Below are 26,443 nucleotides of genomic sequence, written 5' to 3'. Positions count from 1 at the left end.
TGTCTAGTACCTGATCTGAGTGGAAATGCTTCCAGTTTTTCACCATTGAGTATGATGTTGGCTGTAGGTTTGCTATATATAGACTCCACTATTTCAGGAATTTTCTATTTATTCCCATTTTTTGTAGTGTTTTGATCATAAAAGGATGTTGGATTTTGTCAAAGGCTTTCTCTGCATCTATTGATATGACCATGTGGTTTTTGGTCTTACTTTTGTTGATGTGGTGGATCACATTGACTGATTTACGTATATTAAACCAACCTTGCATGCCTGGGATAAACCCCACTTGGTCATGATAAACAATCTTTTTAGTATACTGCTGTATCCGGTTGGCTAGAATTTTGTTCAATATTTTAGCATCTATGTTCATCAGAGATATTGGTCTGTAGTTTTCTTTTTTGGTTGTGTCCCTGTCTGCTTTTGGTATCAGAGTGATGTTGGCTTTATAGAAGCTGGCAGGGAGTATTCCAGTGTCTTCAATCTTCTGGAAGACTTTTAAAAGTAGAGGTATTCTTTGAAGGTTTTGTAGAATTCATTTGTAAAACCATCTGGTCCAGGACTTTTGTTTTGGGGGAGATTTTTGATAACTGTTTCAATTTCATTAGCTGTGATGGACCTGTTCATGTTATCTACTTCCTCTTTACCTAGTTTTGGAAGTTGGTAGGTATCTATCTAGGTAATCGTGCATTTCTTCCAGGTTCTCTAGCTTGGTGGCATATAGTTGTTCATAGAAGCCTTGCATAATATATTGAATTTCTGCAGTGTCTGTTGTGATAACTCCTTTTTCATTTAGTATCCGATTTATTTGGGTCTTCTTCCTTTTTTGTTTTGTGAGTCTGGCTAAAGGTTTGTCGATTTTGTTCACTCTTTCGAAGAACCAACGTTTACTTTCATTGATCTTTTGTATGGTTTTCTTATTCTCAGTGTTATTTATTTCTGCCCTAACTTTAGTGATTTCTGTCCTTCTGGTTGCTTTGGGGTTCCTTTGTTATTCTTCTAGGTCTTTAAGATGTGCAATCAGGCTGTTTATTTGTGCTTTTTCTTGTTTCCTAATGTGTGCTTATATGGCTATGAACTTCCCTCTTAGTACTGCCTTAGTTGTGTCCCAAATATTTCTATAGCTTGTGTCTTCATTTTCATTGAAGTCTCAAAACATTTTGATTTCTTCCTTTATTTCCTTTTTGACCCAGAAGTTGTTAAGAAGTGTACTGTTGAGCTTCCACATTTTGGGACTGTTACTAATCTTTTGTTGATTGTTAAGTGTTAGTTTAATTCCACTGTGGTCTGAGAAGATGCTTGGGATGATTTCAATGCTCTTGAATTTGCTGATGTTGTCTTTGTGGCCTAATATATGGTTTATCCTTGAGAATGACCCATATGGATTTGAGTAAAATGTGTATTCCAGTTTCTTGGGATGAATGACTCTGAAAATATCCAATAGTTCTAGTTTATCTATCTCTTCATTTAGCTCCCTTATGTCTTTATTGATTTTCTGCCTGGATGATCTATCAAGTTGAGAGAGTGGGGTGTTGAAGTCCCCTACTATGATTGTGTTGCTGTTAATATATTGCTGTAGCTCTTTCAGTAAAAGTTTGATGTATTTAGATGGCTTCTCATTGGGTGCATAGATGTTAATAATTGTTAAGTCCTCTTGATTGACTGATCCTCTGAGCATTAAGTAGTGTCCATTCCTATCTTTTTAAATTTTATCTATTTTAAAGTCTAGCATGTCAGATATGAGAATAGCTGTTCCTGCCCTTTTTTGTGTGCCATTGGCTTGTATGATAGTTTTCCATCCTTCCACTTTAAGTCTGTATTTTTCTTGTTGAGTTAGGTGGGTTTCCTGTAGATAGCATATTGTTGGGTTATATTTTCTGATCCATCTTCCTACTCTGTGTCTTTTAATAGGTGAATTCAAGCCATTGACATTTATTGATATCAAATATTGAAGATATTTTAACGCCATTCTTGTAGAGTTTTAGAGTGTTCTGATATATGTCCTATTTATGGTGGTCTGATTATTTATAAGAGACCTTTCAGAACTTCTTTCAGGGCAGTCTTGGTGATAGTTGATTCCTTCAACTGTTGCTTATCTGGGAAGGTTTTGATGCCTCCATCTAGTCTGAATGACAGTCTAGCAGGATATAGTATTCATGGTTGAAAGCCTTTCTCATTGAGCACTCGATAGATATCTTGCCATTCTCTTCTGGCCTATAGTGTTTGTTTGGAGAAGTCTGCTGCTAATCTTATGGGTTTTCCTTTGTAGGTGACTCTTTGTTTTTCTCTTGCAACCTTGAGGATCCTTTCTTTATCCTTATTCCTTTCCATTCTAAGTATGATATGTCTTGGTGTCTTTAAGTCTGGGTTAATTCTGTTTGGGACCCTCTGGGCTTCTTGAATCTTTATGTCTTTGATGTTGTCTAGACTAGAGAAATTTTCAGCTATTATGGCCTGGAGAATGCTTTCTTCATCTCCCTCTCTTTCTTCCTCTGGTATGCCAATAATGCGTATATTGTTTCTTTTGAAGTTATCCCATAGGACTCTGTTGTTGTTTTCAGCATCTCTTAATCTCTTTTTGAGATCTCTTACCTCTTTTTTTAGTTGTCTCTAATTCGTCCTTGATCTTGCTAATTCTGTCTTCAGCCTCATTCATTCTATTCTCTTTTTCCTGTACTGTTTTCTGGAGTTCATCTATTTTGTTACCCTGTTCTGATACTGTTTTAGCTTGTTCAGCTAGGTGCATTCTTAGCTCAGCAATTTCAGCTTTCAGCTCTCTAATAACCAGGAGATAATTAGTATTTTCTTCCATAGTCTCATTTGTTGTTCCTGTATTTCTGATTACAATTCTTTCAAATTCTTTACTCACTCCTGTGATTATATCCTTAGCTAGTGTTTGGATGTTGAACTCGTAATTTTGTGCTTCACCCTCTGGACTTTTAGCTGGACTCTTGTCCTGGTTCGTTTCTCCATTATTTCTTCTTGTTGTTTTAACCATTTAATATATTATGTTATGAGTTCCCTCTCTCAGTACTTTTCAAATTACTGATCACTGTTGCCTGGATTGACTTGTGTCTAAGTAAATTAATTAAAGGATTCACAGTGGTGGAATTTAACAGCTGTTTCAATAGTATTTTAATCCCTTAGTTGGAGCTCAGTGGTTTAAAAGCCTTTTTTTTTTCCTTCCCTGTAGGCTATGGGAGCCTGAGGACTTTTAAACTATAAATAGGCTTCTTAGCTTAATCACTGACTCCTGACCAAGAGATAAAGCAGGGTGTGGCAGAGATAATCTAGTGGTTATGCAAAGAGACTTTCACAGCCCCTCAGCTATGCCACCAAGGTATAGGTCTTCTCCTGAGTTTCCTGGTTAGATCTCTGTCCCCTGGTGTCCCTCCCTGCCACTGCTCCAGATTCTGAGGGCAGTAGCAATGGAGACTCAGAGTTGCACTTGGTGTGAGTCTCTGGGGAGTCCTCTCCTCACTTGGTGAGTCTCTGGGGAGTCCTCTCCTCCCTTCAGCTGTCCTTTGTTGGAACAGACTGGAGGTGGTGTCTCAACTGATAAACTGCCAGACTGTTAGCAGTCACTTAATCTCTCCCTAGGCTCTTCTCTGTCACCAGCCACACGTGTTTGTACTCACGGGTGATTTAGTGGGTTCCTGTAGTCATTCTGGTCCTGTCTTGTTTTGGTCCTGGGTGGTCTCCTTTGGTATTCCTCAGTGTAGCCGTGACCCTACTCTGCCAGTCCCGGAGCTACTGTGCGGACGTGGTGCTGGGCTGGAGGGGACGCGGTGGCTCGGGCTGGTCAGATTTTAAGGGCATTTCATTTCCATAAACTGAGGGATGAAACTGTGACTGTTATACAAGACTCAGTTTAGCCACACTAGGAGTGACCTTTTTTTTTTTTTTAATTTCTTTATTGGGGAATTAGTGTTTTACATCCAACAGTAAATACAATAGTTTGTACATGCATAACATTCCCCAATGACCATTTTTCTTATTAAAAAAAAAAGTAGTCCGGGAGGTGGCGCAGTGATAAAGCTTTGGACTCCAGAGCATGAGGTCCCAAGTTCGATGCCCGGCATCACATGTGCCAGAATGATGTCTGGTTCTTTCTCTCTCCTTCTATCTTTCTTATAAATAAATAAAATCTTAATAAAAAAAAAAAAGTGGGCTGCTGGGTGGTGGTACACATGGTTGAGCACACACAGTACCATGTTCAAGGACCCGGGTTCAAGTCCCCATTCCCCTTCCCCCCATAGGGGGGATGTTTCACAAGTAGTGCCATGATGCTGCAGGTGTCTATCTCCCCTTCCCTCTCAGTTTCTCTGTATCTTAATCCCAGGCACTGGCACAGTGGATAGAGCATTGGCCTCCCAGACACGAGATGCATGAGGTCTTGAGTTTGAATTCCAGCATGGCATGTGCCAAAGGGATGCACTCTTACACTTACATTAATATAGTTTTTATTTTTATTTTTTTATAGTTTTTATTTTTAATATTTTATTTATTTATTATGGGACAGAGACAGAGAGAAATTGAGAGAGGAGAAGGAGATAGAGAGGGAGAGAGACAGAGAGATATCTGCAGCCCTGCTTCACCACTCATGAAGCTTTCCCCCTGCAGATGGGGACCAGGGGCTTGAACCCGGGTCCTTGTGCACTGTAATGTGTGCGCTTAATCAGCTGTGCCACCACATACCCCATATATATATATATATATATATATATATATATATATATATATATGTATATATATATATATATATATATATATTTGTTGCCCTTGTTGTTTGATTGTTGTTGTTATTATTGATGTCATTGTTGTTAGATAGGGCAGAGAGAAATGGAGAGAGGAGAGGAATGGCAGAGAGGGAAAGAGAGAGATAGACACCTGCAGACCTGCTTCTCCTCTTGTGAAGCGACTCCCCTGCAAGTGGGGAGCCGAGGGCTCTAACTGTGATCCTTCTGCCGGTTCTTGAGCTTTGCGCCACATGCGCTTAACCCGCTGCACTACCACCCGACTCCCCCATTAAAATATTTTTAAAGAGGGGCTGAGTAGTGGCACACCCAGTTGAGTGTACACATTACAATATGCAAGAAACCAGGTCCAAGCCCCTGGTCCCATCTGCAGGGGGGAAGCTTCACAATTGGTGAAGTAATGCAATGCTGAAGGTGTCTCTCCTTTCTGTTTCTCTCTCCTACCCATCTCTCTGTCTTACTCTCTGTAGTGGATTTGTCATGCAGGCACTCAGCTCCAGGGATAGCCCTGATGACAAATAAATAACTATAAAAAGTTATAGGATTAAGGATGGCCGAGTACACTTTTGTAAAGAAAAGCGAGCATGCTCTGGCGCCCTTGGGTGACAAGACTCCTAAAGGCATACATCTTACCCAAGACGGGGCCAAGCTCCATCAGGAGCAGAGATCAGGGCTCCCTGTTTTCCCTCAGCACAGAGCAGAGAACCTCCCTGGACAAGCGTAGGGGGTCTCATCTCAGCCTCCTCTGTCCAGGGCTCTTTCTCTGAGAGCTTATTCAAACCTCATCTTTAGTTGTTTCTAGATTGAGGCTGAGAAATCAGGGCTCATATGCTGCTTCCCCAGACCCCCTTTTGCTCTTCATGCCTATGAATCTCCTTGCCTTGGAATTAAAACCCATCTCTCTCCAGATGACTGAACCTTTTCTCACAAATCACAACTCTCTCCCCACAGGCCTCACCTCTTTTTATTTTTTTTGGTTGCAAACACATGGAGGGCCTGTTCCAGGTATAGGTATACTATTTCATATAATTTGCAGCAATTTCTTGGAAACCCACTGTAAATACCTCAATTGTTTGCTGGCAGCAAGCCTTGCTTAACCGTCAGCGCTGCCTGTAAGAGCTTCTTTACAGAAACAAAGTCCTGCCTCCAAGAGGCGGCCCTGAAAAAAAAAAAAAAAGGTAATGATTAAAAAAAAAAAAAAAACTCTAGAAATGCCTCTTTCAAGAAACGGCAAATGCCGAGGAGGAGGGAGATGTAATCGCCTGTCCTTTCATTGGTTCCACATATGGCCGGCAAAGAAGAAAATCTATAAGGACCCTTTTACTCCCAATGACCACTTAACCTCTATTAGCCCCGTAAACCTGCTTTATTACAAGTGCTGGTATTAAGCTGCCATTTCAAGTTCTCCTTAGCTAGTTAATCACGCTCGTTATTTCCTTCGATTTGCAGTATTTCCAGGTGCAGGAAAAGGTGAGTGATTCTGGCTCTCAGACACCAGTAGACTCAACACTGGTTTTGGTAGAAGGTTCTTGATGTTTCCTGGGCCTGCTAATCAATTCTGTCCATCTTTTAATTTTTTTAAATTTATTATTCTTTTTTAAATTATCATTATTTATTTGTTGGATAGAGACAGCCAGAAATCAAGAGAGAAGGGGAAGATAGAGAGGGAAAGTCAGAGAGACACCTGCAACACTGCTTCACCACTCATGAAACTTTCCCCCTGCAGTTGGGGACCAGGGGCTTGAACCTAGGTCCTTGTGCGTTGTAACATGTGTGCTCACCAGGTGCACCACCACCTGGCCCCACCATTTTTTTTTAAAGATAGAAAAGGGAAAGGGAGAGGGAGAGGAGGGAGAGGAGGGAGAGGAGGGAGAGGGGGAGGGGGAGAAGGGGAGGGGAGGGGAGGGAGGGGGGAGGGGAAGGGGGAGGGGGAAGGAGAGGGAGAGGGAGAGGGGGAGGGGGAAGGGAGGGGGGAGGGGGAGGGGGAGGGGGAGGGAGAGGGAGAGGGAGATCCCTTTAGTGTAGTATGGGCCTGGCTTGAGCCTGGGTTGCCACATGGCAAAGCAGTGCCTTATCCGAGTGCATATCAGCTCTGTTCATTCTTTCTGTTCGATGCTGAGTTGGCAGTGTGTCTACAAGTGCGAAAGAGACACAGACAGAAGAAATTCAGCACCACTCTGCTGCTGGCCGGATGGGATGCAATCTCATTAATTGGAAAAGTTGGCTTCCGCCAGCCCAGGGCTCTTGGGAACCTGCCGGAATGTTTTCTGAGAGATAACCTCACTACAGAGACTGGGGACAGTTGGCTCCTAGTCTAAAACTTAATCCTCGTACTGGAGAGAAATTTGCCTTTCCCACCTGCTGCCAAGAAAGGCCATTAATCTCGACAGTGGTACGGGACAGTTTACACAAAGACAGTTTCCAGTCCCCGGGAGGGAAGATGGGGCCTCCCCATCTGAACCAGGTGCCCAGTCACCGCCTCCAGGCAGCAACTTTGCCATCTGAGGGCTGTGCACAGCTGTGGGCTGGCCTGGGCACTTGTGGAAGCCTTCCAGATGCTCAGCTCAACTGCTGTTTCTTGATCTGAGGCCTAATGAAAAAAATTACTTGGTGGAAAAAAAAAATCAAGCTGCAGAGGGATGTTGAAGGAGGAGGCAGAATTTAGAGGCACAAAAGCATGCAGTAGAAGATACAGGTGAGAAAAACAACCAGTTAACACCAGAAACCTCTCTGCTAAATAACCCTACTCCACTGATCCTTAGCAAAGCCTGTGGTCAGACTATCCTGACCACAGTAAGGCCATAAACGTTTTCTTCACCTAAGGATGATAAGGGTTGTTGTCCAGAGTTGGCAATTTAGGCCTTTGCAGGGAGTTCAAAATAAAAATAGTGTCATAGCCCTTTCTATAAATAAGAGGGGGAAACAAAAACCAAAAAACCCTCAAAGCCTTCCATCCCATTTAGATGCTAATTCTGTCAAAATTACAAGTACATTTCTTTTTGTTTTTTATTTATTTTTTATTTTTAAAAATTTCTTTATTGGGGAATTAATGTTTTACATTCAACAGTAAATACAATAGTCTGTACATGCGTACATTTCTTTTTGATCCCGGCAGTCCCACTTCTGAGCATCGATCCTCTAGCCAGACCAGTCTAAAAGGACAGGTAGAGAGTGGGGGTAGATAGCATAATGGTTATGCAAAGAGATTCTCAAACATGAGGCACTGAAGTCCCAGGTTCAATCCCATGCACCACCATAAGCAAGTACTCTGGTAAATAAATAAAATAAAATGAAATAAGAGTACAGGTGATCACAGAACTCTGCCATGTTGCTCGTAATAGCAAAAGCTGAGATTCAAGTGTCTAAGCTTGGGTAGGTGAATAGAGAAATAAACACAGTGGCCTCATGGGAGGGGACTAGTCTGCAGGTAGCACTTTCTCTGCTCGAGATGAGACAGCAGGCAGCAGAGAGGAGTTTGCTAGCGCGCTAGTGCTTTTGGATCACAACCCCAGAAGGATGCACAGGAGATAAAAGTGAAACCTACCAGGGGCTTGGAGAAATGAGGTGGTTGAAAGAAGATGAAAGAAATTTCCAGGGCCAGGTGGTGGCGCACATGGTTAAGCGCACATATTACAGTGAGCAAGAACCCAGGTTCAAGCCCCTGGTCCCCACCTGCAGATGCAAAGCTTCACAAGTGGTAAATCAGGGCTACAGATGCCTCTCTGTCTTGCTCCCTCTCTTTCTCCTCCTCTCCTCTCAGTTTCTGTCTCTATCCAATAATAAATAAAAACATTAAAAAATATATATCTAGTGGTCCGGGAAGTGGTGCAGTGGTAAAGCTTTGGACTCTTAAGCATGAGGTTCTGAGTTCGAGCCCCTGCAGCACATGTGCCAGAGTGATGTCTGGTTCTTTCTCTCTCCTCCTATCTTTTTCATAAATAAATAAAATCTTTTTTTTAAAAAAAAAAAAAGGAAGTCGGGCAGGTTAAGCGCACGTGGAGCAAAACGCAAGGACGGAGTAAGGATCCCAGTTTGAGCCCGCGGCTCCCCACCTGCAGGGGAGTCGCTTCACAGGCGGTGAAGCAGGTCTGCAGGTGTCTATCTCTCTCTCCCGCTCTCTGTCTTCCCCTCCTCTCTCCATTTCTCTCTGTCCTATCCAATAACATCAATAACAATAACAATAATAACCACAACAATGTTAAACAAGGGCAACAAAAGGGAAAATAAATAAATAAATAAATATAAGAAAAACAAAAAAAACAAACAAGGGCAACAAAAGGGAATAAATAAATAAAAAGAAAGAAAGAAAGAAAGAAAGAAAGGCAACCTGCTTTAATATATGTGTATATGGGAGAGCTATTTCCCAGCAGGGCCTTTTATCTGTTTATTTTTGCCACCAGGTCTACCCCGGGGCTTTGTATCTGCACAATGCAACTGCTCCTAGAGGACTGTTTCCTCCTTCCCTCCCTTTCCTTCTTTCTTTCTTTCTTTCTTTCTTTCTTTCTTTCTCTCTCTCTCTCTCTCTCTCTCTCTTTTTGCCTCCAGGGTTACTGCTGGGGCTCAGTGCCTGCACCATGAATCCACTGCCCCTGGAGGCCATTTTCCCCTTTTGTTGCCATTGTAGCTTTGTTGTGGTTGTTGTTGTTGTTGATGTTGTTCGTTGTTGGACAGGACAGAGAGAAATGGAGAGAGGAGGGGAAGACAGAGAGGGGGAGAGAAAGAGAGACACCTGCAGACCGGCTTCACCGTCTGTGAAGAGACTCCCCTGCAGGTAGGGAGCCAGGGGCTTGAACCGGGATCCTTAGGCTGGTCCTTGCGCTTAACCCGCTGCAATACTGCCCGACCCCCTCTTTCTCTTTACCAGAGCACTGCTCAACTTGGCTTATAGTAGTGTGGGGGGACTGACTGAACCTGGGATTTTGGAGCCTCAAGCATGAGAGTCTCTTTTTTTTAAATTTTTTAAATTTTATATTTATTTATTTATTCCCCTTTTGTTGCCCTTGTTGTTTTATTGTTGTAGTTATTATCGCTGTCATTGTTGTTGGATAGGACAGAGAGAAATGGAGAGAGGAGGGGAAGACAGAGAAGAGGAGAGAAAGACAGACACACCTGCAGACCTGCTTCACCACCTGTGAAGCGACTCCCCTGCAGGTGGGGAGCCAGGGGCTCAAACCTGGATCCTTTTGCCAGTCCTTGAGTTTGGCGCCACCTGTGCTTAACCCGCTGCGCTACCGCCTGACTCCTGCATGAGAGTCTCTTTGCACAACCATTATGCTATCTACCTCTTCCTTCCTTCCTTTCTTTCTTTTTAAAATTTCTTTGTATTTATTTTCCTTTTTGTTGCCCTTGTTTTTTATTGTTGTTGTAGTTATTATTGCTGTTATTGATGTTGTCATCTTTGTTGGATAGGACAGAGAGAAATGGAGAGAGGAGGGGAAGACAGAGGGGGAGAGAAAGCTAGACACCTGCAGACCTGCTTCACCGCCGGTGAAGCAACTTCCCTGCAGGCGGAGAGACGGGGACTTGAACCAGGATCTTTGCACCAGTCCTTGTGCTTTGCACCACATGTGCTTAACCCGCTGCGCTATTGCCCAACTCCCCTTTCTCTCTCTCTATAGAGCGTAAGAGACAAGCAAGAGAGAGAAGCAAAGACATCGCAGCACTGCTTCTTTGCTGGGAAAGCTTCCCCCATGCATGGCAAAGTATGAGCTCTAATCGGTGAGTTCTCTCCTGCCCTTCCATGGGCATTTAAAAAATACATACCCATCTGATTTTTTTTTTAATCTTTTCTTTTTCTTTTTTTCTCACCATCAGAATTATTGCTGGAGGATGTGAGGGCGATCTGGCTGCGACATCTGTCACCCCATTGATCGCCAGGGTTGATTCGGCTGATCTGGCTGGCTAGGCGGGTGTCCCCTTCCTCCCTCACCGCTCCATGTGCGTCCCTCCGGAAGCTGCGCGCTCGGTCGAAGAGGACGGCCTTCCCCGAATAGAGACGGACCGGTCTTCGGTCGAGGGTATACGAGTAGCTGCGCTCCCCTGCTAGAACCTCCAAACAAGCTCTCAAGGTCCATTTGTAGGAGAACGTAGGGTAGTCAAGCTTCCAAGACTCCAGACACATCCAAATGAGGCGCTGCATGTGGCAGTCTGCCTTTCTAAAAAAAAAAAAAAAAGAATTATTGCTGGAGCCCCATGACTACAGGACTAATCTTCCACTCCCAGTGACATTCAAAAATTTTTTTTATTATATTTATTGGACAGAGACAGCCAGAAATTGAGAGCAAGGGGGATTTAGAGAGGGTGAAAGACAGAGGGACACCTTCAGCCCTGCTTCAACTCTTGTGAAGCTTTCCCCCTGTAAGTGGGGTCCAGGGCCTTGAACCCAGGCCCCTGTGCATTGTAACATATGTGCTCAATCAGGTACACCACCACCCAGCCCTGCATTTTTTTAAAAAAGATTTTATTTATTTATGAGAAAGATAGGAGGAGAGAGAAAGAACCAGACATCACTCTGGTACATGTGTTGCCAGGGATCAAACTCTCATGTTTGAGAGTCCAAAGCTTTACCACTGTGCCACCTCCAGGACCACACAATTTTTTTTTTAAGGAGTCCTAGAGAAGTTGAGAGGAGAGGAGAGAAAGGGAGGGATGGAGACACGTGAAGCTCTGCTTTACTGATGGTAAAGTCCCCCACCACCCCGCTGCAGGTGGAGACTGGGGGCTTGAACCATGTTCCTTAGGCACTGTAATGTGTGTGCTCAACTGGTGCAGCACTGCCTAGCCCCTCCACTTAATTGTTAACAGTGGTTGGATTGTTAACCTAACTCTCCTTTCCTAAAGGAGCAATTTTCCACAAATGGAAGGCTTAAATGAAATGAGCAGAACATGAATTAAAAAGCCATGGGTTCTACTTGATGGTTTACATGGTTGGATTCTCGTTTGACAGAAAGAGAAACTCGGTTCCCCCAGAGAAGAGGCCGGTTTGACATTTAGCAAGTTCTGAATGACACACATTCTTAACAAAAATCCCCCAAACACCTTTCCAGTTTCAGCTCTCACCCCTTAGCAATTGACTCAAATGGGAAAAATTCAGAGCTCTAGCTGGACTTTGTACCTTGTTTCTCGGCATAGCGTTCTTTGTTCATATGGAAATGAGTAAGAGCCTTCTCAAGACATCACAAAGCATACACTTTTCCCAGTGTTTCTCCACCAACCTTATATATTTCCCTCCCTGTACTTCTTCCTCTCTCTCTCTCTCTCTCTCTCTCTCTGTCTTCCTAGAAACAGGCAGGGAGGGAGGGAGGAGAGAGAGAGAGAGAGAGAGACCACAACACCCACAACACCAATAAGATGGCGGCTGGGCTCGAACCTGGGTCATATATAGAACAAAGCAGTGCAGTGTTCAAATGAGCTCTTTTGGCGACCTGTACTTTTTAATGGAAGCTTCGATAATCTTAGGTCTTTATATTATCTTTCTTTCCTTCCTTCTTTCTTCCCCTCTCTCTCTCCTCCTTCTTTCCTTTCTCTCTCTCTCTCTCTCTCTCTTTCTTTCTTTCTCCCTTAAACATAAAGGAATCACTCTGAAATCTCTTGGACTATAGCCATATTAAACACAATGGTGCAAGGATAGTGGCAGAACTGTGTGACAATGGTGCCATCTTGTGGTATGTAGCAATAACTGCTTTTTCATTTCATTTTCTAACATTCTAGTTTTTAAATTTAATTAATTAATTTTTACCTCCACAGTTATTGCTGGGGCTCAGTGCCTGCACTATAAATCCACAGCTCCTGGAAACTATTTTTCCACTTTTGTTGCCCTTGTTGTTTATTGTTGTTATTACTGTTGTTGTTGGATAGGACAGAGAGAAATCGAGGAAGAGAAGACAGAGATGGGGAGAGAAAGACAGACACCTGCAGACCTGCTTCACCGCTTATGAAACAACCCCCCTGAAGGTGGGGAGCTGGGGGCTCGAACCAGGATCCTTACACTCGGTCCTTGCACTTTGCACCATGTGTGCTTAACCCACTGCGTTACCGCCCGACCCCCTCTATTTTATTTTATTTTATTTATTTATTTTTTTAAAGATTTTGTTTATTAATGAGAAAGACAGGAGGAGAGGAAAAGAACCAGATATCACCCTGGTACATGTGCTGCTGGGGCTTGAACTCAGGACCTCATGCTTGAGAGTTCAGTGCTTTATCCACTGAGCCATCTCCCAGATCACTCTATTTTATTTTAATGAGAGAGAAATTCAGAGAAAAAGATACAGAAAGAGAAACCAGAGCACTGCTCAGCTGTGGCTGATAGTGGTGCGGGGATTGAACCTGGGACCTTGGAGCCTAGACTTGAGGGTCTTTTGCATAATCATTATACTATCTTCCCAGCCCCTGCATTTTTATTTATTTATTGTGCCTTCAGGGTTATCGCTGGGGTTTGGTGCATGAACTATGAATCAACTGGCACTCATTATCTTTTTCTGTTGTTGTTGCTGTTGCGGCTGCTGCAGTTGTTGTTGGATAGGACAGAGAGAAATGGAGAGAGGAGGGGAAGACAGAGAGGGGGAGAGAAAGATAGACACCTGCAGACCTGCTTCACTGCTTGCGAGGTGACCCCTTAAGGTGGGGAGCTGGGGGACTTGAACCTGTGTGCTTACCCCAGTGTGCTACTGCCCAACCTTCTGCATTTTTCTATTGCTATTATATTATTATTATTATTATAGATTTACTGAGAGAAGGAGTAAAGAGGAGCAAGAGAATCAAAGCATCATGGGCTGAGGAGATAGCATAATGGTTATGCAAGACTCAGCAGTGTTCCGGGGGGGAAAACAGTCAAGACACACACACATATATATCTGAGACTTCATGCCTGTGAGTCCAAGATTTTATCACCTTCTCTCACGCTGTGTTCTAATTCTTAATTTCATTTTATTGAGAAAGAAAGATAACAGAGTTCTTTATCTGCTCAGCTCTGCCTGATGGTGGTGCTCGAGATAGAACCTGGGACCTCAGAGTCTCAGGACGAAAAGTCTTTTGCAGAACTATTACGTTATCTCCCAGCCCTGCCGTCTAAGTCTTCAGGAAGGGCCTCAAGTTTTCTTTTTGCTTCCAGGGTTATTACTGGGGCTCGGTGCCGGCACTACAAATCCACTGCTCCTGGAGGCCATTTCCCCCCATTTTATTGGATAGGACAGAGAGAGACTGATAAAGGAGGGGAAGATAGAGCGGGAATGAGACAGACACATATAGACCTGCTTCACCACTTGTGAAGCGTCCCTGCGTCCCCCTGCAGGTGGGAAGCTGGGGGCTCAAACCCAGACCCTCCAGCAGGTCCTTATGCTCCATATTATGTGCGCTTGGTAAGATGTGCCCCACCACCTGGCCCCTGGTTCTCTTTCCCTTTGCTCCTGGCATGATGTCTTGACAGTTCTAGCCACCTTGGTTTCCTTTCTGAGTAGTTGCTTCAATGCTGGGAGGATGCTATCCTTAAGCACCAAGACCAGTCTTACCCGATGCCCATCTATCTAGTAATCCTGGGTTTATCTGATGTTCGAGCAGGGGGCTCAAACCGGGATCCTTCCACAGGTCCTTGTGCCACCTGCACTTAACCCGCTGCGCTACCACCGGACTCCCCCCCCTTTTTTTTTTAATTATAAAAAGGAAACACTGACAAAACCATAGGATAAGAGGGGTACAACTTCATGGACAGGAGTTAAGACCATTCTTTACTTGATATTGCTAGTTGAGGTGGGTGGGTAAAACCAGTCACTATTATTACCCCATCTTGACTACAAGTGGAAATTAAAAAATAACGACCCTGACATAAAGAGCTGTTAATTAGGGAGCCGGGCGGTGGCGCAGCGGGTTAAGTGCACGTGGTGTGAAGCGCAAGGACCAGCATAAGGATCCTGCTTCAAGCCCCTGGTTCCCCACCTACAGGGGGGATCGCTTCACAAGAGATGAAGCAGGTCGACAGGTGTCCGTCTTTCTCTCCCCGCCTGTCTTCCCATCCTCTCTCCATTTCTCTCTGTCCTACCCAACAACGACAGCAATAACAACAATAATAACAATGATAAATAACAAGGGCAACAAAGGGGGGGATTAAAAAATAAGCATTTGGGAGTCGGGCAGTAGCACAGCGGGTTAAGCGCATGTGGCGCAAAGCACAAGGACGGGTGTAAGGATCCCAGTTCGAGCCCCCGGCTCCCCACCTGCAGGGGATTCGCTTCACAAGTGGTGAAGCAGGTCTGCAGGTGTCTATCTTTCTCTCCCCGTCTCTGTCTTCCCCTCCTCTCTCCATTTCTTTCTGTCCTATCCAACTACAATGACATCAATAACTTCTTCTTCTTCTTCTTCTAGCGTTTGCCCTTCTTCCGTAGCCAGTCAACAGCGTCAGGTTGAGCCTGATGTCAAGTTTCGAGACCTCCTTTGAATCTGGAGAGGTGGCAGTCGTTGACTATGTGGGTCATAGTCTGTCTGGAGCCGCAGGGGCAGTTCGGGTCGTCTCTGGCTCCCCAGCGATGGAACATAGCGGCGCACCGGCCATGGCCTGTTCGATAGCGATTGAGGAGGGCCCAATCATAACGTGCTAGGTCAAAGCCGGTTGACGCTTGCAGGGGTCTGTGATGAGGTGTTTGTTCTTTACCTCAGCTGACTGCCAACTCTGTTTCCAAGAGTCTGGAACAGAGAAGTTCAGTGTAGGTGTAGGGGACCAGATTGGGTGACGAGACGTCCAGCGTTGGACAGGGTGGGCGAAGATATCCGCGTATATTGGCAGGTCCGGTCGAGCGTAGACGTGGGAAATGAACTTAGATGATGCCACATCCCGACGAATATCTGGCGGGGCGATGTTGCTAAGAACTGGCAGCCATGGAACCGGGGTGGAACGGATGGTTCCAGAAATTATCCTCATGGAGGAATATAATTTGGAATCGACCAAGTGGACATGGGGGCTACGGAACCATACTGGGGCACAGTATTCTGCAGTGGAATAGCATAATGCCAGAGATGATGATCGTAGTGTGGAAGTGCTCACGCCCCATGAGGAGCTGGCCAGTCTTGCAATGATGTTATTCCTCGCGCCCACCTTTGCTGCAGTTTTTATGAGATGTTTGTGAAATGACAGAGTGCGATCGAGAGTAACGCCAAGATAGACTGGCTGGGCTTCATGCCGGATTCTCGTATCACCAAGCTGCACATTAAGCTCACGCGAGGCCGAGGCATGGTGTAGATGGAAAACAGATGATACCGTTTTTGCAGTGCTAGGGATTAGTTGCCATTTTTTACAGTAATCAGATATCAGAGACATGTCTTTCATGAGTGTTTCCTCGAGGATGTCGAACTTGGATGCCTGAGTTGCACAGCAGATGTCATCAATAACTACAATAAAACAACAAGGGCAACAAAAGGGAAAATAAATATTTAAAAAATTTAAAAAAAAAGAAAAAATAATAAGTAACATTTAAAAAAGAACTGTTAATTAGGTTTCAAGGTGCTAAAATAGTTAAAAGGTAAAGGGGAAAACTAAGATACTATGCAAGTGCTAATTACAGAAGCAACTATAATTCCAAGGCCTGAAAGGCTGGGATAATTTTTTTTTAATTTTTACTATCTTTATTTATTGGATAGACAGCCAGAAATCAAGAGGGAAAAGGGTGATAGAGAGGGAGAGAGACAGAGAGACACTTACGGGGCCAGGTGGTGATGCATCTGGTTAAGCGCACACATTACAGTGCACAAAAACCTGGGTTCAAGGCCCTGGTCCTCACTTGCAGGGGGAAAGCTTCACAAGGGATGAAGCAGGTCTGCAGGTGTCTTTCTCTCTCCCTCCCACCCCCTCTCAATTTGTCACTATCCAATAAAATAAATAAATATTAAACAGAGAGAGAGAGAGAGACGGGGAGAGAGAGAGAGAGAGACTTGCAACACTGCTTCACCACTGGCAAAGCTTCCCCCTACCGGTAGGAACCAGGGACTCGAACCTGGGACCTTGTGCACTATAACATGTACAATCAAAACAAGTGCGCCACCACATGGCCCCAGGGCAGTTTATCTTTTTATTATTTTAGCCACTAGGGTCAGTGCTGGGACTCAGTACCTACGTAACTCCACTGTTCTTGAAGGCTTTTTTTTCTTTTTAAAATATTTATCTATTTATTCCCTTTTTTCCCCTTGTTTTATTATTGTAGTTATTATTGTTCTTGATGTCATTGTTGTTGGATAGGACAGAAATGGAGAGAGGAGGGGAAGACAGAGAGGAGGAGAGAAAGATAGACACCTGCAGACCTGCTTCACCGATTGTGAAAAGACTCACCTGCAGGTGGGGAGCCAGGGGCTTGAACCATGATCCTTCCACCGGTCCTTGTGCCACCTGTGCTTAACCCACCATGCTACTGCCTGACTCCCCCCTTTTTTTTTATAAGAAGGAAACACTGACAAAACCATAGGATAAGAGGGTTACAACTCCACACAGTTCCCACCACCAGAACTCCATACCCACCCCCCCCCCCATAGCTTTCCTATTCTTTAGCCTTCAGGGAGTATGGACCCAGGGTCATTGTGGGGTGCAGAAGGTGGAAGGTCTGGCTTCTGTAATTGCTTCCCCGTTGAACATGGGTGCTAGCAGGTCGATCCATACTCCCAGCCTGTCTCTCTCGTTCCCTAGTGGGGCAGGGTTCTGGGGAGGTGGGGCTCCAGGACACATTGGTGGGGTCGTCTACCCAGGGAAGTCCAGTTGGCATCATGTTAGCACCTGGAACCTGGTGGCCTCTCCTAAAATCCCGGGTTGAAGCAGTTTCCTTGTGGAGCTCAGGTGTTGTTTCCAAGCTGCCATCTTGGCTCTGGCCCCCACCAAGGCCTTTTTTTTTTTTTTTTTAAAGATATTTATTAATGAGAAAGATAGGAGAAAGAGCCAGACATCACTCTGGTACATGTGCTGCCAGGGATTGAACTTGGGACCTCCGCCTTGAGAGTCCAGTGCTTTATCCACTGCGCCACCTTCATGACCATGGCTTTTTTTTTTTTAAGAGCGTGAGAGAAACCACAGCACTTTACTGCTTGTGAGTGCTCCCATGTGGTGGCCTGGCAGCTTGAATGTGGGTCCCAGTGTGTGCACTCTACTGTGTGAGCCATCTGCCAACACTTCTTTAACGTGTGGTACCCGCGGGTCCTCACTTCCAGAGTACTTTCTTCAGTTTTACTTAGAAAGGGAGAGATGGGCAGGAGGGATAGTGCTTGAACCCAAGGTTTAAATCTGAGAACTCTATGCATCTCCCGCCCTCCATCCTTTTTTTTTTTTGAAGTAAGTGTTGTAACACATTTCCGGTATGCCTCATAGAAATCATGTGGGTGCTCATTCAACTGAAGAGTTTTCTTCTTAAACGCCATTTCCATCCTTCACAATTGTCCCGTCCTTACAGGTGCCCCATCTCCTTCTGGTAACCACTAATTAGTCTTTTAGTTCAAAAGTTTACGTGGTTCACCTTTTATTTTCCCTAAGTGGAATAAAAGGGCCATACGGAGTCATTGGATTTATACCACATATGAAAATTCCATGGTGTTGTCTTCCTTTGTGTGGCTATTTCATGAACATGGTTCTCTTTGATTTTTTTTTTTTTTTAAACCACAGCACTGCTCAGCTCTGGATTAGGGTGGTGCAAGAAATTGAAAGTATACAAACTCTTCAGATTAAAAAACAAAACATTTATTTTCTCTCTTGTTGCCCTTGTTTTTATTGTTGTAGTTTTTATTGGTGTTGTTGTCGTCGTTGTTGGATAGGACAGAGAGAAATGGAGGGAGGAGGGGAAGACAGAGAGGGGGAGAGAAAGACAGACACCTGCAGACCTGCTTCACCGCCTGTGAAGCGACTCCCCTGCAGGTGGGGAGCCGGGATCCTTACGCCGGCTTTTGTACTTCGCACCTTGTTTTTTTTTTTTTTTGGTCCTAAACAATAAGAAATTGCTGACCCACGTGAAACTAAGTGTAAATCATTTGGCTGTAAGTTACTGTATCTATGCCAAAGGGCACAAACGTTTTTAACCGGTTTGTGTGTGTGTGTGTGTGTGTCTAAACTTGATTCTACCACTCCAAAGTAGATGAGAGACACTGAGGGAAGGAGCACTGTTTCATAGCTCATGAAGCTTCCCTGTGGCACTAGAGCTCAAACAAACCTGGTAAGGCATGTGCCCTGCTTGGTCTCTCTGGTCCGGACTCTTTAACAGCAAAATATTCCATTTTGTATAAACCTATCACATCTGCCATCAGCTAATGAGCCTTCTGGTTATTTCCAGTTTTCAGCAGCTATAGATAATACTGCCGTAAGCATGGGGGCTGCACACATCACTCTTCAAACCAGTGTTTTGTAGGGCAAAGAACCAGAGTGGAGGACAAGAGCCATAAGGAATTATTGGCTTGCATGAAAGTCAAAACATAGTTTGGTTTTTCTATGCCAAAATGCATCATGACTTTTCTGACCACCCAATGTCTTCATTTTGTCACTGGAGCCGTGCACAGGTGACTTATTCATCCTAGACGACTTCTCCAGAAACAGAGCGAGGGAGGAGCATGTGCCAAAGCTTCCCCAGTGCGTGTTTCTGCGCAGGGTAGGGCAGGTGCCCGCTGGCCTTGTCAGCCTCTCCTTGTAATGTTTTGAGGACTCTCTCTCTACACTGCTTCCCACCGTGCCTGCACCGGCTTACATCCCCACAGACCCTGTGCAAAGGGCTCCCTTTTCTCCGCGTCCTTTCCAACACTTGGCTCTTGGCAGCCATGTCAGGGGTGTGATATGCTAACTTGTTGCTGTTTTGAACTTCATTTCTCTAGAAACACTAGCAGTCAGGAGCTGAATCCTATCCCCTCAACCTCTAGTTCTACAGGGTATGACTAGGGAGAGAAGAGAGAAGGGAGGGATGGAGAGGGATGGAGAAGGAGAGAGGGGGAGGGGGACAGAGTCTTTAAAAGGGAAATGCTACTTCATTCTATTAACCCAGTAACTCCCTTTCATGTGCCAGATCCTGTGGGAAATGCCCAAGGAGTCTGCCAGCTCTGGGAGCCACACATCTATCAGCCACCACTCGCCCCGTTTGTTCACTGCTGTGGGGGTACTGAGTGTGGGAAATAAATGGCCACAGTAGGCGCTCTGTGGATAGAGTGGTTCAGAGTTAAAGTCAAGCATGAAGAAACTTCCCTGAATTTAATAAAAGATGCTAAAAACTTTTTTTGTTTTTTGTTTTTAATATTTACACTTTCCTAATACAGTTCTGTACACAGAAATATACAGAAACAACCCCATCAACTGTCTGCATCAGTGATCCTCGCTGGTGGGTTCACCATTGACAAGGAAGACATCATCCAACGCAACCCATCACAGAGAGCTGGAACTTGTGGCCCGGAGGACAGCTGCTGCCAGGCCCCCACTGGGCCCCCACTGCTATCAGCTGGAGGTCTCTGCCACGCCTCAGGGCATGCGGTCACTGGCTTTAGTGACACACGGCCATCTGCTATGGCCTGGCAGCTCTGACTACACACCCTATGCTGATGTGAACCCCATCAAGAAGCAGGTCGAAGTTAAGGACAGAAATGAACTCCACGGCCCGGGCTAGTCACTGTGAGAAGCTTTGCGTAAGGCAATTGAATGGAGGGTGACAGGTCGCCTTGCTCATGCCCAGAATGGACACTAGCAAGACGCTTAGCTTAGCCTCATCCGCCGGACGATGGGCCTCTGCGTCCAGGCCTCCAGGAGCAGGATCCTCCTCCTTCACCAGACAAGGGGTTGTAACCTGGGTTGAGGGAGAGAGCACAGAGGGGTTGGGGGTGGCCGGTGACAAGCTTGCAGCTGGGAGTCTGACAGACACTAGCAGAGGGAATGCATTCTCTTCCCATGACACTCAGCGAGCGTATGAGGTGATATCCTCCCCCCACACACGCACTCTCACTGTAGTTTTAAGTGTTTGGCTTTCTGTTGGGAATAAAAGAAACCATTTCAGATCTTGGTTTTAACCCCAAATACATACCCCCTCCTCTGCCACGTACCTAATTTATCAATAAATCATTCTCAAGATGACTGGACTTGGGTCCAGTCTTGACTTCTACTGCTGTGCTTAAGATGTACAAATTAAATAAGGGCTGTTATCACTGACGGGGGGGGGTGCATATATGAAAAATGTTCAAAATGACAGGATTGGGCGGTAGTGCAGCAGGTTAAGCACATGTGGCACCAAGCGCAAGGACTGGCACAAGGATCCCGGTTTGAGCCCCCGGCTCCCCACCTGAAGGGGAGTCACTTCATAGGCAATGAAGCAGGTCTGCAGGTGTCTGTCTTTCTCTCCCTCTCTGTCTTCCCCCTCTCTCTCTATTTCTCTCTGTCCTATCCAACAATGATGGCATCAATAACAATAATATAACTACAACAATAAAACAAAAAGGGTAACAAAAGGGAAAATAAATAAATATTAAAAAAAAAGAGACCATTCATCCATGGCATCTCTTGCAAACTTCAGAGACAAAGCTGGCCCCGTCAAGAGAGAGGCATTGCTGATTGGACACCAAGAACAAGGAGGTGAGAGACTCTGGAAGGATGTCGGCCACATAAATGGGAAGGCCGGTGATTCCCAGTTACTGAGGGCTGCTCTACACCTTTTTGTTTGTTTTTATTTTGCCTCCAGGGTTACCCCTGGGGCTTGGTGCCAGCTCTAATAATCCACTGTTCCTGGCAGCCACTTTCTTTCCCCTCCATTTTATTGGACAGGACAGAGAAATTGAGAGGAGAGGGAGATAGTGATCGAGAGAAAGACACCGCAGACCTGCTTCACTGTTTGTGAAGCGTCCCCTCTGCAGGTGGAGGAGGGGGACACCTTGAACCTGGATCCTCGTGCTTTGTACTATGTGTGCTTAACTGGCCCAGCCCCGTTTAATTCAATCTTCATAAGCCTAAGTCATACCATGCTTTAAAAAGCCAAATGGGATGGGACTGGCTGGTGGTATACCCAATAGAATACACATGTCACACCATGAACAAGCACCCAGGTTCAAGCCTCTGGTCACTCCTCTGGAGTAGGGAAGCTTTACAAGCAGTGGAGCAGTCTGTTTCTCCCTCCATAAAAAAAAAAAAAAAAAGCCACCAGGAATAAATTGTACAGGTACTGAATCTCAGTGATAACCCCAGTAGCAAAACAAATAATAAAACTTAAGTACACTCAGCAACTACACACAGTGCTAAATGCTAGCTGCTCACCACCTCCCCGCAGAGGCTTCCGGTCAGGTTTCCGTTTCGGGACAGCTGAAGACGTCGAGGGCCCAGGGCTGTCGTCCTCCTGTGGGAACACATAGGTTTAGGGATGCAGTTAGGAACACTCTAGTGGATGGGCCTCTACCCAGAGGCTGTGTGCTGGGCCGCAGGGCGCACTCACCTGGGCTCTGCGTGAGTTACCACGGTAACTCTTCCCCTCCTGCATGCTGTCCCACATTTCAATCTTCTGTCTTCGACGCTCTTCTTCAAGCTGAAAAAGAATCACACGTGGTTCAGAAGGAACTCAAAACCTGCCCTCTTTCTCAAAGAAAAGGAGCATTTTGATGATTCTTTTTTTTTCTTCATTTATTTATTCATGAGAAAGATAGGAGAGAGGACCAGACATCACTCTGGTACATGTGCTGCCAGGAATTGAACTGGAGACCTCAAGAATTCAATGCCTTACCCACTGTGCCACCTCCTGGATCACCATTTTGACAATTTAAAAAAAAAAAATTTATTTATTCCCTTTTGTTGCCCTTGTAGTTACTGTTATTGATGTCATTGTTGTTGGATAGGACAGAGAGAAATGGAGAGAGGAAAGGAAGACAGAGAGAAGGAGAGAAAGACAGACACCTAGACCTGCTTCACCGCCTGTGAAGCGACTCCCCTGCAGGTGGGGAGCCGGGGGCTCGAACCGGGATCCTTATGTCGGTCCTTGCGCTTTGCACCACCTGCTCTTAACCCGCTGTGCTACCGCCTATTTTGACTATTTCACTAACACTGAAGTCATTAATTCTGCCATGTAGAAGGAACAACTTATTCTAAAGCTGTAGAAACAAAACAAAGGCCTGCAAAGAAAAAAAACTGTAATAGAAATGCTATAAAAAGGAGGGAAAGGTGCATGTATGCAAACTGCTGTCTGTAAGAAAAAAAGGGGAAGAACTGTACTCATGTTAATATGTGCATGTTTCTGGACAGAGATCTTGAAAACGGGATACAGAATGCTTAAACGGAAAGGGGGAGAGAGAAGGAGGAAGACCCATGACACTTTATTCAATAAACCCGAAGGCGGTGGCACCATGAATCCACTGTTTCTGGAGGGTATTTTTTTCCTTTTTGTTGCCCTTGTTGTTTTATCATTGTTGTAATTATTATTATTGTCATTGTTGGATAGGACAGAGAGAAATAGAGAGAGGAGGGGAAAACAGAGAGGGGGAGAGAAAGATACCTGCAGACCTGCTTCACCGCTCGTGAAGCGACCCCCTGCAGGTGGGGAGCTGAGGGCTCGAACTGAGATCCTTATGCCGGTCCTTGGGTCCTTGTGCTTCGTGCCGTGTGCACTTAACCTGCTGCGCTACCGCCCGACCCCCTCCACTAAGTTTAAAAACATGTCCTGCAACCCAAACCAGCTTGTACCTGTTTTAGTTTCTCCTTATGTTTCTCGGCTTGGGCATTTAACTCTTCCTGCATTTTCAAACGTGCAGCTGCTAAAGCTTCTTGTCTTTTGACAACGACATCAGGTTCTAAAATGTCAAAAAAGAGCAAGATAAAAGACCATGCACAAAAGTAAGATCAAAACTCTTAGGGGCGTGTAATATTAGGAATATACAGAAATACAGACCTAGAATTGTATTTTAAAAAAATGCTTTAAAAATATCTTTATGGGGTGAGAGTGGATAGTAAAATGGTTACACAAAGAGACTCTCATGTTTGAGGCTCCAAGGTCCCAGTTCAATCGCCAGAACAACTGTAAGCCAGAGCTGAGTAATGCTCTGGTAAATAAATAAAAAAAACTGGCTTGTTTTTTTTTCAGACTCTCCCCACCTCCCACCAAGGGCACTGCTCAGCTCTGGTTTACAGTGGTGCTGGGGACTGAACCTGGGACCTTGGGACTTGAGGCATGAGAACCTTTGCAAAACCATTATGCTATCTCCCCAGCCTGAGAGAGCAAGAGTGAGAGCCAGAGTATCACTCTGACACATACCTCATTCCTGAGAGCCCAACAGTTTATCCCATGGATGATAAAATGAGTCATATTTCCTAAGTAATTTCTCTACCCCTTGCAAACAGGTGACTTAGTTGAATGGCTACTTACATTTGTTTAATATGCTGCCATTCTCAAAACACTAACTTTTAAAAAATATATTTATTTACTCCCTTTCATTGCATTTTTTTTATTGTTGTAGTTATTGTTGTTATTGCTGCCGTCATTGTTGGGTAGGACAAGAGAAATGGAGAGAGGAGGGGAAGACAGAGAAGGGGAGAGGAAGATAGACACCTGCAGACCTGCTTCACTGCCTGTGAAGGGGCTCGAACCAGGATCCTTACTTACACTGGTCCTCGACTCCCCAAACCACTGACCTTTCTACTGCTCCTATGGAGGAGGAACAAAGCATTGGGACTCTCAGCATGCCCTCCGGAGCTCAACCCCTAGTACTGTATGTGCCAGAGTAATGCTCTGGTTCTCTTTTCTAGAGCACCTTTCAGCAATTAAGGTAATACAAGGGACTGAATCTGAGCCTCAGGGATGAAATGAAAGCCTTTTGCATAATCACTATGCTGTCTCCCCAGTGGAAGTAAATAAGAGGCGGGAAGAGGAGAAAGAGTAGGAAAAAATATAACTTTTAACTAGTGAAAAGGCTCTGATTTTTTTTTTTTTTTTTTTTTGCATCCAGGGTTATTGCTGGGGCTCAGTGCCACTGCTCCTGGAGGCCATTCTGCCCACCCCCCCCTTTGTTGCCCTTTTTGTTGTAGCCTTGTTATTATTGTTGTTATTGATGATGTTGTTGTTGGATAGAACAGGGAAACAGAGTGAGGAGAGGAAGACAGAGAAGGGGAGAGAAAGATACAGACCTACAAGCTCTCAGACAGAACAAAATATGAAGACATGCACTTATCCCATGTCATGAAAATCCCTGGCGGGGGTGGAGTTAAAAAAAAAACCAGGGGGTTGGGCGGTAGCTTAACGGGTTAAGCGCATATGGTGCAAAGCACAAAGGCCGGCGTTAAGGATCCCGGTTCGAGCCCCCAACTCCCCACCTTGCAGGGGAGTCGCTTCACAAGCGGTGAAGCAGGTCTGCAGGTGTCTGTCTTTCTCTCCCCCTGTCTTCCCCTCCTCTCTCCATTTCTCTCTGTCCTGTCCAACAACAACAGCTATGACAACAGCAGCAGTAACAACTACAACAAGCGCAACAAGAAGGGCAACAAAACGGGAAAAGTGGCCTCCAGGAGCAGTGGATTCATAGCAGACTCCTAGTGCAGGCACTGAGCCCCAGCGATAACCCTGGAGGCAGAAAAAAAAAAAAAAAGGAAGAAAAAAAAAAAAACCACACTGTGCAAACACCAAAATCCATCTATGAGCAGCAGAGGGGCTCCAGATGCTAAAGGGAGTAAGTGACAGCAGCCCCCCGCATCCGCTTGCAATCCCGGCACTGACCCACCGCCGCCTCCGCCCGGTCCAGCTGCCGCCGGCGCAGGGCCCTGAGCCTCGGGGACAGCTTCTGGAAGGCCACGTAGAGGACGACCCCGCACAGCACGATGTACCAGCCGTAGGAGGCCAGCAGCGAGCCCACTGCAAAGGAAGGAACACGGTTTGCCATTCTGCCCAGCTCGGCTTGTCTCTAACTCCTTGTCCTCGCCCCCAAACCCCGGCGATCGGGCTCAGGGGTGGGAGGGCTCCGGGGGGGACACACACACCCCCCAACCGCAACCCGGAAGGACTTGCTGTCCGCAAAGGATTCGCGCACAAACAGAAAAAGGTGTCGTCGTCCCCCCACCCCCCTCCGGAGAAGCGCAGCTCCGGGTCCGCCCCTTGAGTTCCAGGCCGGTTTCGGCCAGCAGCACAAGCCCATCCACCCACGCGGCATGGCGGCGCGCCGGACTCACCCGTGGCGTGCAGGAGGCGCAGCCCCTCGGTCTCCAGGGCCGGCCGCAGCGGCAGGGGCTCCGTGTCGGCCTCCATGGCGGCTCGGCCGCGTCAGCACCCCTAAGCTCCTTCCGGCTCGTGTGGCGCGGCGGGCTGACGTCACGGCGCGTTTCATTGTCATGGCACCGCCCACCTTGCTTTTCGACCAATCGCAGCCAGACATGAGGGCGGGGCCAGATGGGCGGGGCTGAGAATCTCCCGGAAACGGGGTTTACACCCTCATCCTGGCCCGGGATAGGCCGGGGAGGTTTGAGGCTGTGGTTGCTGTTTGCCCACCGAGGCTAAGCGATATAAGGATGGCAGCCTCCTTCTCGTGCTGCCCCAAGCTACCTCCCATCCAGACCTCTTGGGAAAGAATGATCAGAACGTTGGCCCCAAATCATTTTGACTCTGTTACAAGTAACCATCAGTTATGTGTAATAGTACGGTTTCCTTAGGCTTTCAATGCTTCCCCCACCCAACCCTTTCTTACCTGTCACGACCTTTTTGAGACACCTTCCTTAACCACTCTATAAGAAATTTGGGGAGCCGGGCGGTAGC

At 45.7% G+C, this 26,443-nt stretch overlaps 1 protein-coding gene across 2 annotated transcripts; it reads right to left on the bottom strand.

Moving 5' to 3' along the window:
• Window positions 1-19,936: 19,936 nt before the first annotated feature.
• SELENOS (selenoprotein S) lies at window positions 19,937-26,013 on the bottom strand. Of its 2 annotated transcripts, none has more exons than XM_060179298.1 (6): window positions 25,864-26,013; window positions 25,415-25,549; window positions 23,395-23,501; window positions 22,157-22,246; window positions 21,959-22,060; window positions 19,937-20,527 (listed from the first exon to the last, which is right to left on the bottom strand). In XM_060179298.1, the coding sequence occupies exons 1-6, from the start codon at window positions 25,937-25,939 to the stop codon at window positions 20,351-20,353; spliced, it is 687 nt and encodes a 228-aa protein (XP_060035281.1). In that variant the 5' UTR covers window positions 25,940-26,013; the 3' UTR covers window positions 19,937-20,350. The 2 variants fall into 2 exon arrangements, with proteins under 2 accessions (XP_060035281.1, XP_007520030.2); XM_007519968.3 differs by having other exon boundaries at window positions 21,982-22,060.
• Between the last annotated feature and the right edge of the window lie 430 nt (window positions 26,014-26,443).

This window comes from Erinaceus europaeus, chromosome 20, assembly GCF_950295315.1.
Source record: "Erinaceus europaeus chromosome 20, mEriEur2.1, whole genome shotgun sequence".
Classification (NCBI taxonomy): Eukaryota; Metazoa; Chordata; class Mammalia; order Eulipotyphla; family Erinaceidae; genus Erinaceus; species Erinaceus europaeus.
The sequence above is the reverse complement of the archived record's forward strand: the minus strand, read 5'-3'. Positions and strand labels throughout refer to the sequence as shown.